We start from the raw sequence: 14180 nt of genomic DNA, 5'->3' as shown, positions 1-14180 counted from the left end.
TGACGGCAGAAAAGGGCCAACGGCCCAACAAGTCTGCCCAGTCATGATCCCTTCCACCCTAAAGAAACTATCCTCTACCATACCTCTGTAGCGACCCCCACATGTTTATCCCATCGTCTCTTGAAGTCGAGCGTGCTACTAGCCTTGACTACCTGACGTGGAAGACCATTCCATATATCAATCACCCTCTTGGTAAAGAAGTATTTCCTGGTGTCCCCATGAAATCTTCCTTCCCTAAGTTTTAGCGGATGTCCTCTTGTTACCGTGGGACCCGTAAGAGTGAAGATTTCCTCCTCCTCCTCCTCGATGCGGCCCGTTATGTACTTGAAAGTTTCTATCAGCAATATTGGGGGTTCTTTAAAAGGGTTTTTTTGGTAATTTCCCTGCATGTCCCACCCTTCCCCACCTCTAAAATCCCCAAATCGCCATTTTCTGAGGGTTCCTGTACTTTTCCCAGGCAAATTTTCTTCAAAATTGGCACCTGCTGTGACCATCTTGGATTTTTCCAATTGAATTTAAGAATATCTTTTATACTTCTGGGCTTTGTTTTCACAAGAAAACTTCACAGATGGCCTCCACAGGATGGGATGGATTCATGCCTTGTTTGCAGTGGATGGCTGTCGGATACGCAGTCGTGTTTCACGTGTCCTGCAGCCCACGAGGGAGGCAAGGTTTGCCCGGGTGTGGTGCCTTCCACCTCCGGGGAGGTTCTTCAAATGCCTTCTACCCGAACTCCCGTGAAATTGGTGTCTGGGGGCTCTGGAGAGTGTGATGGCAGCATTTTGGTGAAACACAAGCACATATCAAGTGAAAAAATTCAAAAGTCCTCCAAGCATTCTAAATCTGAGCTGCAGAAGTCGACTCTCACCGCGGGGTCCTTTTTCCTCCAGATTTTGTGAATATGCTTTATCAGGCATACTTAGTTAAAAAGTCTCTGCCTGTTTCCTTTCTGTTGGCTTCTGTGCTGTTCACAGGGACTCCTGCTCTGCTGGACCAAGGTCTTTCCTCTTGTCTTCCTGCAGAGGCAGAGAAAGTAAGATTGTGGTATTCACTTTTGTGGCGGATACTCTTTCAATTCCTCTACTTTTGCCAGGCAGTATTGCAGTGGCCACAGATGTTGCGAATATTGTGGATCTCTCTGGGACCTGTGATTTGGTGGACGACCCCACAGTATGCAGATTTTTCAAGCCCGCACACCTTATGGATTTAATTTCTGAATCTCTACAGGAATTGAAGCTGCAGTTGGATCAGCCGGTCACTGCTGAATGTTCTCTTATGAGTGACCAGAGGCCACAATCTGCCTCTTACCTATAATCCTGGTGTGGTTTGTATCCTTTCAGATATCTGGGACAATCCAGAAGGTCCCCTGAAATGCGCTTGGGCTATGGTGAGGCTTTATCCCATGGCGCTTTCTTTCTGCAAAGGTGGATTCCTCAGTGGTGCAGGTCACCAAGTGCACATCTCTTCCCACAGATGGAGGGTTAGTCCTGAAGGATGTTCAGGACCAACAAGTACATTTCATCCTTAAACTCCTGTTTGACTCGGCTGCGGCTCATGTCAAAGCAGCGATGGCCTCATCGTTTGTTGCTCAGGTGTATCATTCCAAGATGTTGATCCTGACACTGTGGTGCTGCGTGATTTGGATTTTCTCATCTCTGGAGCGGATTACATGGCCAATGCCTTGTATGACATTTTGAAAGTATTTGCCAAGCTAGACGCCTATTCGGTTTTGGCACGAAGGATGCTATGAATCCATCAGTGATCTGGTGATTCTTCTTCTAAGGCCACATTGAGCACGTTGCCCTTTAAGGGCCAGCTTCTGTTTGGCAAGGGTCTGGATGACCTTATGGCCAGTGTTCAAGATCGTAAACCCAAGGTGTTGCCTGGTAGCTGGTCCCAGGAGTTCAGGGCATTATAATTTTAGTCCCTTTCGATGTTCCCGTCCGTACTCCCATTCTTCCTCAGGATAGCGGTCTTTTTCATCGGCCAAACCACGCTTCAGCGGGACTAACCGGTGACAAGACATCTGGCAGCTTCCGTTAAGTTACAATTCTGATGCCAGGCTGCTGTCTCCTACTCCATGCATCGGGGGGGGGGGGGTTATCGGTTTTTCTGGAAGAATGTGAGACCATCACCTCCGACCACTGGGTTCTGGAGGTCCTCTGCTATGGCCACAAATTGGAGTTTCTCTGTCCTCTGACCAAGTATTTTCTGGATTCCCCTGTGGGCCGCCTCGAGAAGATGGTTTAGGTGCAGGCCACAGTCCACAGACTTTTGGATCTTGCAGCAATCAAGCCAGTGCCAGAGTGAGACTTGGGCTCTGGGAGATACTCGATATACTCATCATTCCAAAGAAAGGATCTAATGACTGGAGACTGATTCTGAACCTCAAGGTAGTTAAAGTGGCTCTGAAAGTGCCCTGCTTCTGCATGGAGATGGTAGCCTCAGTAATAGCATCAGTGGCACAGAGGGAGTTTCTAGTCTCCCTAGATCTGATGGAGGCATATCTCCACATTCCCATTTTCCCAGAAGTTTCTGCGGTTCCATGTCTTGGAGCAGCATTTTCAGTTTGCGACTCTCCCCTTTGGATTAGCGACAGCTCCCTGAACCTTCACCAAAGTGATAGTTGTGGTAGTGGCTCATCTTCGCTCCCTGGGTGTCCTTGTTCATCCATATCTGGATGACTAGTTGATCAGAGCTCCCTCGCTGTCCGAGGGGCATCAGGCAGTACAGCAGGGAAGATTGACTTATTTGTTTACTGCATTTTATAATGTTTGCTTGTGCTTGAAATTGTGGATGTAAATGTTTTGTACATTGCTTAGAGCGTTGGATTGCATTTTGAATCGGTGGGGGTTTCCTTGTTCTATCTCATGGCGACTGCAGCGAACAAGAAGGCCAATCGGTTGTACAGTCATCGCTGAGAGACCAGCAGCATAGGCCTGGATGCTCTGGTTCAGCCCTGGCCCCAGGAGCGTCTTTATGTCTTCTCTTCTTGGCCCATGAGAGGGCGTCTGTTGAGAGAGATAGCAGATCATGATGGGCCGGTGATCCTGGTGGCTCCCGATTGAGGGAGGTGGCCATGGTATGCTGACCTGGTTTGGCTCCAGCAGGATCGGTAGTTTCAGTTTCCATGTCGCTCTCGCCTCCTCACAAAGGGGTCAATCGCTCTACAGGATCCGGACTGCTTTGGTCTTGCAGCAAAGCTCTTGTGCGTGGCTTTGAAGGACCTATTCTTTAGCAGTGATTGCCACATTGCTTTACAGTAAATGCAAGTCCACGGTGGCGGCATACATGAAGGCTTGGAGGTGCTACCAAGCATGGTGCACACTTTGGCAGGAGGATCCTTCTCTTCCTTTGATTCCTAGGATCCTAGAGTTTCTGCAGGATGGCCTGAAGAAGGGCCTTGCAGTGGCTTCACTCTGTGTTCAGATTGCAGGTCTTTCTTGTATGGGCCCTCTTGCATTGAGGGGCTCCTTGGCTGTTCATCCAGATGTGGTCCTTTTTCTGTGGGGCACGGTTTAGCTGAGGCCTCCTTTGTATCTTCCCTGTCTGACATGGAATCTAAATCTAATTCTGTGTCCTCTGGCTCTTCCACCGTACTAGCCTTTGGAGCAGGCATCTTTTATGGATCTTACAGTCAAGATGGATCTTCCTTTTGGCTATCACTTCAGCCTGGAGGGTTTCGGAGCTTCAGGCTCTTTCCTGCAGGGCTCCCTTCCTGCATATTACAGAGAACATAAGAATAGCCTTACTGGGTCAGACCAGTGAGTCCATGAAGCCCAGTAGCTCGTTCTCATGGTGGCCAATCCAGGTCACTAGTACCTGTCCGAAACCCAAGGAGTAGCAATATTCCATGCTACCGATCCAGGGCAAGCAGTGGCTTCCACCATGTCTTTCTCAGTAACAGATTATGGACTTTTCCTCTAGGAAATTGTCTAAACCTTTCTTAAAACCAGCTACGCTATCCGCTCTTACCACAATCTCTGGCAACACGTTCCAGAGCTTAATTATTCTCTGAATGAAAAAAATTTCCTCCTATTGGTTTTAAAAGTATTTCCCTGTAACTTCATCGAGTGCCCCCTAGTCTTTGTAATTTTTGACAGACTGAAAAATCGATCCACTTGTACCCGTTTTACTCTACTCAGGATTTTGTAGACTTCAATCATATCTCCCCTCAGCCGTCTCTTTTCCAAGATGAAGAGCCCTAACTGTTTTAGTCTTTCCTCATACGAGAGGAGTTCCATCCCCTTTATCACCTTGGTTGCTCTTCTATGAACCTTTTCTAGCGCCACTATATCTTTCTTGAGAAAAGGAGACCAGAATTTAATGCAATACTCCAGATGAGATTGCACCATGGAGTGATATAGAGGCATTATAACATTCTTAGTCTTGTTAATCATCCCTTTTTAAATAATTCCTGGCAACCTGTTTGCTTTTTTAGCCGCCGCCGCACATTGGGCGGTAGTTTCATCGTATTCTCTACGATGATACCTAGATCCTTTTCTTGGGCGCTAATCCCCAAGGTGGACCCTAGCATCTGGGTGTGATGCTGCATACTATTCCTTTCTTCCGAAAGTGGTTTTTGCTTTCCATGTGAATCAGGAAGTCCAGCTCCCTGTGTTTGCTTCCTCTGGCTTAAAGGTCCAGGACCAAGTGCTGCAGTCCCTAGAAGTGCGCAGGCTTTTGTTGCGGTACTTTTTTTTTTTTATTAGGATTTTATATACCACCTATCAAGGTTATCTAAGCGGTTTTACGAGTTTCATTTTTCGTACCACCTGTTTGTTCTGGTGGGTCCTACCCACAAAGGTAGGCCTGCCTCTAAGGCTACCATTTCCAGGTGGATTTGCTCAGCCATTTCCGCAGCTTACGTATTGGCAGGGAAGAAGCCACCCCTAGGGGTGAGGGATCATTCGACCAGAGGAGTTTCCTTCTCTTGGGCAGTCGGCAGCTGTGTCTCTGGATGAGATTTGCAGAGCTGCTATATGGTCCTGCTTGCACTCTTTTACCGGGATCGATATGGTGGCCAAGTAGGATGCCGCTTTTGGTTCCTCTGTATTGGCAGCAGGCTCATCAGTCCCACCCTGAATTTTCCTGACTGCTTTGTTACATCGCACTGGTCCCGGAATAAAGTGGGATTGTACAAGAACGAAAGATTAGGTTCTTACCTCTGCTAATCTTATTTCTTGTAAATCCTCATTTTATTCCGATAACCCGCTCTATGCCTTGCTGATTCACTGTTTGCCTGCCTTATGAGTACTGGTAAGCTAGAGTTCTGTTTTCTGACCAGCCTTTTATAAGAGTACCATCTGACTGGATTTAGCACTAATAAGGGGTGGGGGGGGGCGAGGTTCTAGTTCAGGCGCCCCCTTCTGACAGTGCAGGCTGTGTCTCCACTTAGCACTATTTTGTCGTTCAGGTTTTTAATGTTTCATAACCTGTTATTTTGTTTTCACATTGTTATTGCAATTAATCCAGCTACCTCTCCTCCCTTGTAACCAAAAAACCCCCAAAAACAACAACTTTTGTAACTTCACTGGAAATGTCCAGTTAGCTCTTTTGTAATCCGCCTTGAACTGCAAGGTATAGGCGGAATAGAAGTCCCTAATGTAATTTATTATATGAGCAGAATTGATTTGCTTGTCGGGGAGTTCCCCGTTCCTCTCTCTCTCGTTTGTTCTCCTCTACAGATGTTCCTGGCTGCTTAAAGACTGACTGAAGGTACATAAGGAGCATGCTCAATGGTAGAGAGGGAGGGAGTAAAAGCTTCATATGTTTAAAGCTTCCTACAGATCCCTGGTGGGAGGAGATAAACAAGTGAGGATGTAGAAGAAAGAAGATTAACAGATTAACCTAATCTTTCGTTGCTGTCTACACCAAATCTTTTTGTGACACACTTCCCACCTCTTGGGGACACATAAGTGTGTCCCAACACATTCGTTGAGAACCACTTCCCTGTACTAACTTCTTTCTAGAGCTCTAGTGCCAAACTGATATAACTAATGATAGGCTACCCAGTAAGCCATACTATATACTCCTGATATGAGTCCTTTAAAAAAAGGCAACCTATATTTTAAAAGCTCCTGTGCAGACATTATGAAATATTTCACAGCTTGTGCAGACCTGAATGTATGTGCATTCTTAAGGTTACCATATGGCTCCAGAAAAAGGAGAACAGATTGAGACATCCAGATTGTCAATGGAAGTAAAACTCAGATATTTCAATCCGTCCTCCTTTTTCTGGAGCCATAAAGTAACCCTATGCATTCCACATACTTGCTCTGGCCCTCCTTCTACTTCCCCTCCCCCCCAAAAAAAGGAAAGGCTAGCAGAGAAATAATTTGTCACATCTAGGAGTTAGAGATATCAAATCATTATTAATAGTCTCAACATAATCTCCTACATCTTAAGAATATACATATCTTGTTACATGTCTATAAAAGCAAGTAACATAGGTTTCACTCTCTTTTTGTAAGGGTGAACCACAATCTTATTTTCTTCTTTTGTATTCCACAGATGATATTAGTGACTTAGGGAGTGAAACTGAGGCAGACGCCAAAGTCATCTGCGAGCCACCAGTGAAACGAGAACGCATTGATCTGAACCACTCGCTACAGGAAATCTAGAGCAGCTGGCGGAAATTTCAAAGGATTTTTCTTAGCTTTGTAGGACTTACTCTGAATTTCTGCGTACTCTAACATATTATTGCCACTTAGATAATGACTATTTGTTTCAGTCCAAATCACAATTTATGGTGGTTTATAGATATGAACAAACAGTGTAGAGAGAACATATGAGGTAGTTGAAAATGATTGGGATGGACCTCAGAAACAGATATGGATACCTGCTGACTCTATTCAGATTTAAGGCCAAGTTAACCTGCTTTCTGTGATCATTTTATGGTCAGTCCCTCACAAAAACACCTTTAACATGTTTTTAAAAGGTGTTTTGATGAGGGATTTTTTAATGAAGCAACACCGGTAGTATTTTATTTTTTTACAATTGTTCATTGCAGGTGTTCCGTGTATTTTAATTTTCTTTTTTAATTCTGCTATTATGTGGATCCACAGGGTAGAATACAGAGCTGCCATGTATTAACCTTACAACAATACATTGTGAGGAAGTTATAGGCTGGTGTTTTTTTGCCAAAGTTTGCACTGTGAGATTATACAAATATTGAATGTTACCTCATATCTAATTGAAGTCAAGGGCTGAAAGCATTGTGGAGAATATTTTCAGCAGTGTGTTTCTATAGTATGAACTTGGGATTCACACAGACTGCAGAGCATCTATCTTTGTTTGTATTGCACAGTTTTATACTTAGCACCATTTTTCTTTTCTGTATTTACAATGGTCAAGGGGCCCTTGATCTCTAAATTAAGTTATTTCAGGAGCCTCTAAAATTTAGCATGTCTGGTGCGAGCCTTCATTTATTATACAGTTCTCCAAGATTAATAATTATTGTAAAGGAGAAATATCATGCTTTTTCTATATTTGATACTTATGCCCCCAATAGTTGTGTAATTATAGTATAATTTGAAAATTAAACTGCATCTCCTAAATCCAGTGTAAGTATATAAAAGCAGATGTATAGCAGTTGGCATTACGTGTACAGAAAGCCAAATTCTGATGTCATAAGTTAAAACGACTTCTTCCATTAGAAAAGTAGAATAATTTAGATTGAATTTACAATAGATTTCCCTGTGATAGTTCAGTTGAAATGGGGGCCTTTTACACACAAATATAGATAACACAATTATTAGCCAAATAGCAAATATGCTTGGCTAAACCATGTTTATATCTGTTCAGATAATTGCAGTAGAACTTGGAAAATGGTAGAGTGCTTAAAAATCCTTGCTAATGGTTCTTACTATAAGAGTCTGTTAGAAAAATAGTTAGTTCTATCTAAAAGGATTTTGAAGAGGCTTCCTTGATAATAAACACCAAGCACAACATAAAAAATATTGCCTTCTCAAAAAAAAGCAGGTTTGTTTGTTTTTGATTTTTATTTTACACTGGTGGCTTAACTTTGGGTTACAATCCTACCACATTTGTGCCTTGACCATATAGCATAATGGGTGGACTTCAGCACAGTCACTACTATTGCCCACTCATAGTGGTTACATACTTTAGTGAGTACTACAAATGACAAGACAGTTCCTAGCACTGAGCCTAGTGTTAGGAATGCTATTGAGGTGTGGGGCTATATAACCTCTAGGCCTATGGCAAAGAGTTTTAAAATCTATTCCTATTTGCTTTTAGGAATAAGCAAATTGTTTTGTTATAAAGATAAAATAATATACGCCAAAGTGCTAAATATACAGTTGGTTGAAATTATGCCATTTATTTTAGCTATGAACTATGGCAGAATTACAATGTAGTGCCTTAACAAGAACCATTCAACCAAGTCAATTGTTTAGATTCTAAAAGTAGTGCCTGAAATGAGGTGTCCTTATAGTATCTGTAGTTTAAAATTTTCTATATGCAACCAGGCGCATTATTGACCCAAAAGTCTTTCCATAAAATCCTCTACTTTCATGACAGACCTGAGAAGCAGGAATTTGTAAGCATTTTCAGATATTTAAAAGTTACATGCTTTCATTGTTATACTCCATTTTTGGAGAATTTAAACCAGATTTGTATTATCCATGGCAGCTCATTGATTCCCTCTGTTGCATTTCGTAGAAATTAAAAGTACTATTTTTGAATGATGAACAGTTTCAAACTAGCATAATTTCTGCTAGAAGGTATGCGTAATACTGCTTAGGTTGGAAAAGTGTTTTTCATCTGCAACTTAAATCTTACAGTAGCAAAATGCTAGGCAGTCGAAGAACTGCCTTCAAAAGAGCTACTTACTGATGAACATTTTTGTGTACACAATTTTTTCCTCTTTGTTTTTGTTTTTTTAAATTTTAATTTAGCATTCATTTTCAGACAAAAATATCAGACTTTAGTGGGTACAACATTTATGGAAGTGCAGTCGAAAGCTCTTCTACAAAAACCACTGTATTAAGCTCTGCTTCTCAGGGTAACAATCCTAGGTTTTATTTACACATAGAAAAGCATTATAAAATCATGATGTACGATAACTAAATGTATGATGGTTGCCCAGTAGATAAAGATTTTCATGAAACTTAAGCAAAGGTAGGATTTTTCAAGAATGTATGTATGGAAGCTCCTCCCTTCATAATTGAGCAATTTAAATAAATATATTTGACAGTCATTGTGTTGCATAGTATATTTTGAAGGAAATGCTTCTCCTGTACAATAAAAGTCAACCTTATAACATCATTAATTGTTAGTTTATGTTGAAAGAACTAATCTGAATGCTTTTGCTTTATTGTTGAACCCTTTGAAAAGTAGCTATTTTTTCTGAAGGCCCTCCCTTGGAGACAATAATCAGAAGTAACTGGTGAGATATTGTCAATACTGCAGGCCAGTCCCAGAGCAGACTAAATATTTGTTGCGAACTTAGGGGTCCTTTTATTAAGGCACGCTAGCTGTTTTAGCACGTGCTAAATGCTAATACGTCCATTATAGTCTATGGATGCATTAGCGTTTAGCATGCGTTAAAACGGCTAGCGCGCCTTAGTAAAAGGACCCCTTTGTGACTGCTTAAGCTGTTCACAGAATCATTCTAGAGTTCAAGCTTACATGATATAAGACTTAAAGGCCCCTTTTACAAAGTCGCAGTAGTGAGAGTACTGACACGGCAAATGTGACACAGCCCATAGCAATTGAATGGGTTGCGTCACAGGACTCATTACTGTGGCTTTGTAAAAGGAGCCTTCAATATAATTCCAGTGCAATAAATGTGTCATGTGCGGTAATTTCCTCCTCACCACGAGCTTTGCAGAAGGAATACATGCCTGATTTTTTTTCTGTGATCCTCTTACTTCACTAGGAGCTCTACTGCCACCTACAGTTTTGTTTCTTGTGAAGGAATGTTTCTGTTCTGCTTTCCCTTTTTATTTATTTTACTCTGTTTTTCAGTTGATTTTCAGTGGTTTTGGTGCTCAGAGCTTACCAATCTCACATTTAGCTCTGCCTGCGTGGAGAAGAAGCAGACTGAGCTCTGCAGCTGACAGGCCAATCCCTTGTGATACCTGTTGGCCAGCCTGCACAAGTATTTTTGGAGCTCGGGGCCATCCCCGCTTACCTTCTTTCACCTATTGCAATGCAGGGGTTTGAGCGCAGGCTGTAAGGCATCCATAGGAGGCTCAGCGGTGACTGGCAGGGCACTGGCTGCATTTGTCGTCTTCCCCCTTTCATGGTAGTGCCTCAGTCGGTCTATGAAGGATGGGTGTTCAGTCAGATGCTGAGTCTGACTGGCAGCCCAAAGATCAGCATTGCAGAGGACTTTCAACATGAAGCAGTGATTATCCCAGGACAAGCAGGCAGCATATTCTCACATGTGGGTGATATCATCCATGGAGCCTCGGTACGGACACTTCAAAAGTGCATCGCAACTACGATTTTTAGAAAGTTTACGATAGCCTGCACCCTGCATGCACGAGTGCCTTCCCATCTGACAAAGGCTTGCAGTACCTCAGTTCTTAGTTTTCTGCGGAGCTAAGACGTGTTTTTAAATGTTCAATTTTTTGCCTTTGCCTTCCTGCTCATACACATTTTTTAGTAGTATTTTTAATGCTCGTATTATATACGTGCTTTATTTGAGTTGGTTTTTTTTAAACCAAAATTTAACAGTTGAGGTTATTTTTTTCCTCACTGTTCTCCCCTTGTGAGCTTCCCTCATCAAGGCCTTTCCTTTTTCTTTAGCCATTGAATTCAATTTGGCTGGGGCGGTTGTTCCTGGCCGTTAACTGGTTTTAAAAAAGTGTTGCAGGTGCCAACGGCAAATTTCCATCACTGACCCACATAGTTGATGTTTGCAGTGCTTTGGCCTGGAACACTGTGTTGAATCCTGTGTGCAGCGTTTTACCCTGCAAAATCGTACAATTAAAAGTCGAAAGCTTCAACAAGAAAAGTTGTTTGGCACCAGTATGAACACCAAGCCTTCAACATCTAAAGCATCGATGTCTGCATCGGGGAGACATTGCTCCATCGGGTAAGCCAGCTAAAAAGCCACCAGCTTCCCAACAGGTCTCGCAGATCACTATTGCATCGAGTCCCTTGATGCGGACCAAGCGAAGACCGCTCTTACATCTGCCCTCTCTTCATGGTCACACTCGCAGAATGCCAAATGGTACTGGTGCGTTCGTACTGTGAGAAGCTTGAAGCGCTTTTCAAAGTTAGTGACATGTTCAAGCTTCTTGCTCTGATACTGGCTTCATCGGTACCAGTCCAGCCTGAGCATAAGGCCACCAAATCCTGTGGTACCAGTACTGGATCTCTGTTACCACGCCGATGTTCTATGCATAAAGTAGCGCATCTCATTGACTTTCTTCCTCACGGTGTCGATCCAGTTCTTCAAGACATCAGCGTTCTTCATCATCCTCTCAATCCAAGTCCACTCAGCTACGTCCCAGCGTGAACACTGCTCTCCTTCCCGCTCTTCTAAGCGTAAAAAGAAATCACATCATCTTCATCAGATTGGCATCGGTCTCGACATCATCAATCCCGACGCACTCCTTCACCAAAAGACTTTTATGGCTCGGACTTACAGTCTGACTCAGCGGATGATGTCCTTGAGTCTACTACAGAGGATTGACACTACTTCTGAGAAGTCTCCTCAAAAGTCTCCACAAAGAGCTAAGACTCCTACCAAAAGACTGTCTTTCACAAAATTTATTTGGCAATTGGGCAAAGAGCTTCCAGTAAAATTAGAAGCAGATTCTGCTCATAGTACTGAATATTTAGAGGGTTTGGACTATGCTGAGCCTCCAAAAGAGCTTCTTTGTCTACCATTACATGGTATTCTCAATGAGACTTCATAAAAACTAGGAGACCCCCCCCCCCCCCGCCCCTTACTATTACTGTGGCTCCCAGAAAATTGGATTCTATATACAAAATCATTTATTCTCTTGGTTTTGATAATCCGCAGCTTCAGCATCAGTCCCTGGTGGTAGAGTTGACTTTGAAAAAATCTACGCCAGCCAGAGTTTATGCCTCAGTGCCTCTGGGATGAGAGGGGCGCACTATGGACAAGTTTGGCCATTGCCTATACCAAAACACCATGTTGGCTAATAAGAGTCCTCAACTACAATTTCTATATTTCATGCTATGTCAAGCTTCTGGTTAAGAAATTGTCTTCTTTTGGTAGATACATCCCTTCATAGCAATGTCATTGAGAAGGATCCTCCAGGTCAGAGGAATAGGGGGTTTTACTCCTCGTATTTTCTTGTTCCGAAGAAGACGGGAGGTCTTCGTCCAATTTTAGATCTCAGAGGCCTCAACAAGTTTCTGGTGAAGAAAAGGTTTCAGATGTTATCCCTGGCAACTTTATATCCCCTCTTAGATCTCTACGACTGGCTATGCTCTATGGATCTGAAGAAGCTTACACTCAACAGTCCAGTGCATCTGGCCTCCAGGTGATTCCTCCGGTTTCAGGTGGCTCAGCACCATTATCAATACAAAGTACTACCCTTTGGCCTTGCATCTTCTCCCAGAGTATTCACCAAGTGCCTGGTGGTAGTGGCAGCAGCACTACGGTCTCAGGGCCTTCAGGTCTTTCCTTACCTGGATGACTGGCGGATCAAAGACCCTACATCACAAGGGGTGACAGTAGCAACTTGTATGACAATTCTCTTCCTTCAATAGTTGGGTTTCAAAATCAATTTTCTCAAATCCCAACTTTACCCATCTCAAACTCTACAGTCCATAGATGTTCTGCTCAACAGCATTCATCTCAGGGTATTTCTACCGCAGCAAAGACAAGACAGTTTGATCCAGCTTTGCACTCAGACTTGTCATCAGCCATCAATCTCAGCCAGACAAATGATGGTGCTACTGGGTCACATGGCTTCCACAGTGCATGTTACTCCATTTGCAAGTCTTCATCACAGGATACCTCAATGGACTTTTGCATCTCAATGGTCTCAAGCGTTCGACCCTCTCTCTCAACACATTACAGTCACTCCTTCGCTTCAACAGTCGCTGCAGTGGTAAATGAACTCTTCCAATCTGTCTAGAGGATTGTTGTTACATACTCCTCTTCATCAGATAAGACTCATCCACTTACGTTTGGAGGGCTCATCTGGATGGTCTTCACACACAAGGTCACTAGTCTGCCCAAGATTGCCTTTGTCATATCAATCTGTTGGAACTCAGAGCAATCTACAATGCCCTCAGAGCTTTTCAGCACATTGTGATCAACACCATCCTTCTTATCCACACAAACAATCAGGTCATGATGTATTACATAAACAAACAAGGGGGCACAGGGTCCTTCTGTCTTTGTCAGGAGGCCCAGATTTGGAACTGGGCCATAGCTCGCAATATATTTCTGAAAGCAATATACATTCAAGGGGAACAGAATTCTCTTGCAGACAGGCCTAGCAGATTTCTTCAACTACAGGAGTGGACACTCAACTTTGCGGTTCTGTGTCCCATATTTTCTCAGTGGGGGACACCTTGGGTAGATTTGTTTGCATCCCACCACAATCACAAACTGCCTCAGTTTTGCTCCTGACAGTACTCTCCTCACCATCTGGAAGTGGATACTTTTCTGCTGGATTGGACTTACAAGTTTCTCTATGCTTTCCTCCAATCCCTCTCATTCTCAAAACGCTTGTCAAGCTGAAACAGGAATCAGCCACCATGATCCATATAGCTCCTCATTGGCCCAGACAACCCTGGATTTCATGTTACTTCTACTCAGTATGAAGGAACCAATACCTCTTCAAATTTTCCTGTCTTTTATACAGAATCACGGATCTCTTCTGTGTCCCAATCTTGCAGTGTTGCACCTGACAGCTTATATAATCTAAACAGAGAAATAATCTGTGATGAAACTACATAAATCATTGATGGCTTTATATATCAAAAGTAAAATCTTTTTAATTATTATTTTAATTATATATTTAATCTGTTGCTCGATTGGTTACCAATGTAGACAATGTAATGTTGGTGTGATGTGATCAAAATGTGTGCAACCTGATGACACCCTGGCATCTGAATTTGTGTAACTTGCCCTAGCATAATTCGGTAATCCTGCCAGCTAAACCATCACAATAGTCAAAGTGTGGCATAATCAGACTCTGAATAATAGTGTGAAAGTTGGA

At 42.9% G+C, this 14180-nt stretch overlaps 1 protein-coding gene across 1 annotated transcript in view; it reads left to right on the top strand.

Moving 5' to 3' along the window:
* The window catches only part of RFX2 (regulatory factor X2), a 447486-nt gene extending 438266 nt beyond the window's left edge, over positions 1–9220 (top strand). The window contains exon 17 of the mRNA XM_033955018.1: positions 6514–9220. Within this exon, the coding sequence (XP_033810909.1) occupies positions 6514–6623 (110 nt within the window). The 3' untranslated portion in view covers positions 6624–9220. The remainder of the gene's footprint in view (positions 1–6513) is intronic.
* Positions 9221–14180: the final 4960 nt, after the last annotated feature.

This window comes from Geotrypetes seraphini, chromosome 8 (assembly GCF_902459505.1).
Source record: "Geotrypetes seraphini chromosome 8, aGeoSer1.1, whole genome shotgun sequence".
Taxonomy (NCBI): Eukaryota; Metazoa; Chordata; class Amphibia; order Gymnophiona; family Dermophiidae; genus Geotrypetes; species Geotrypetes seraphini.
Note: the sequence above shows the minus strand (reverse complement) of the source record. Positions and strands in the feature narration are given on the sequence as shown.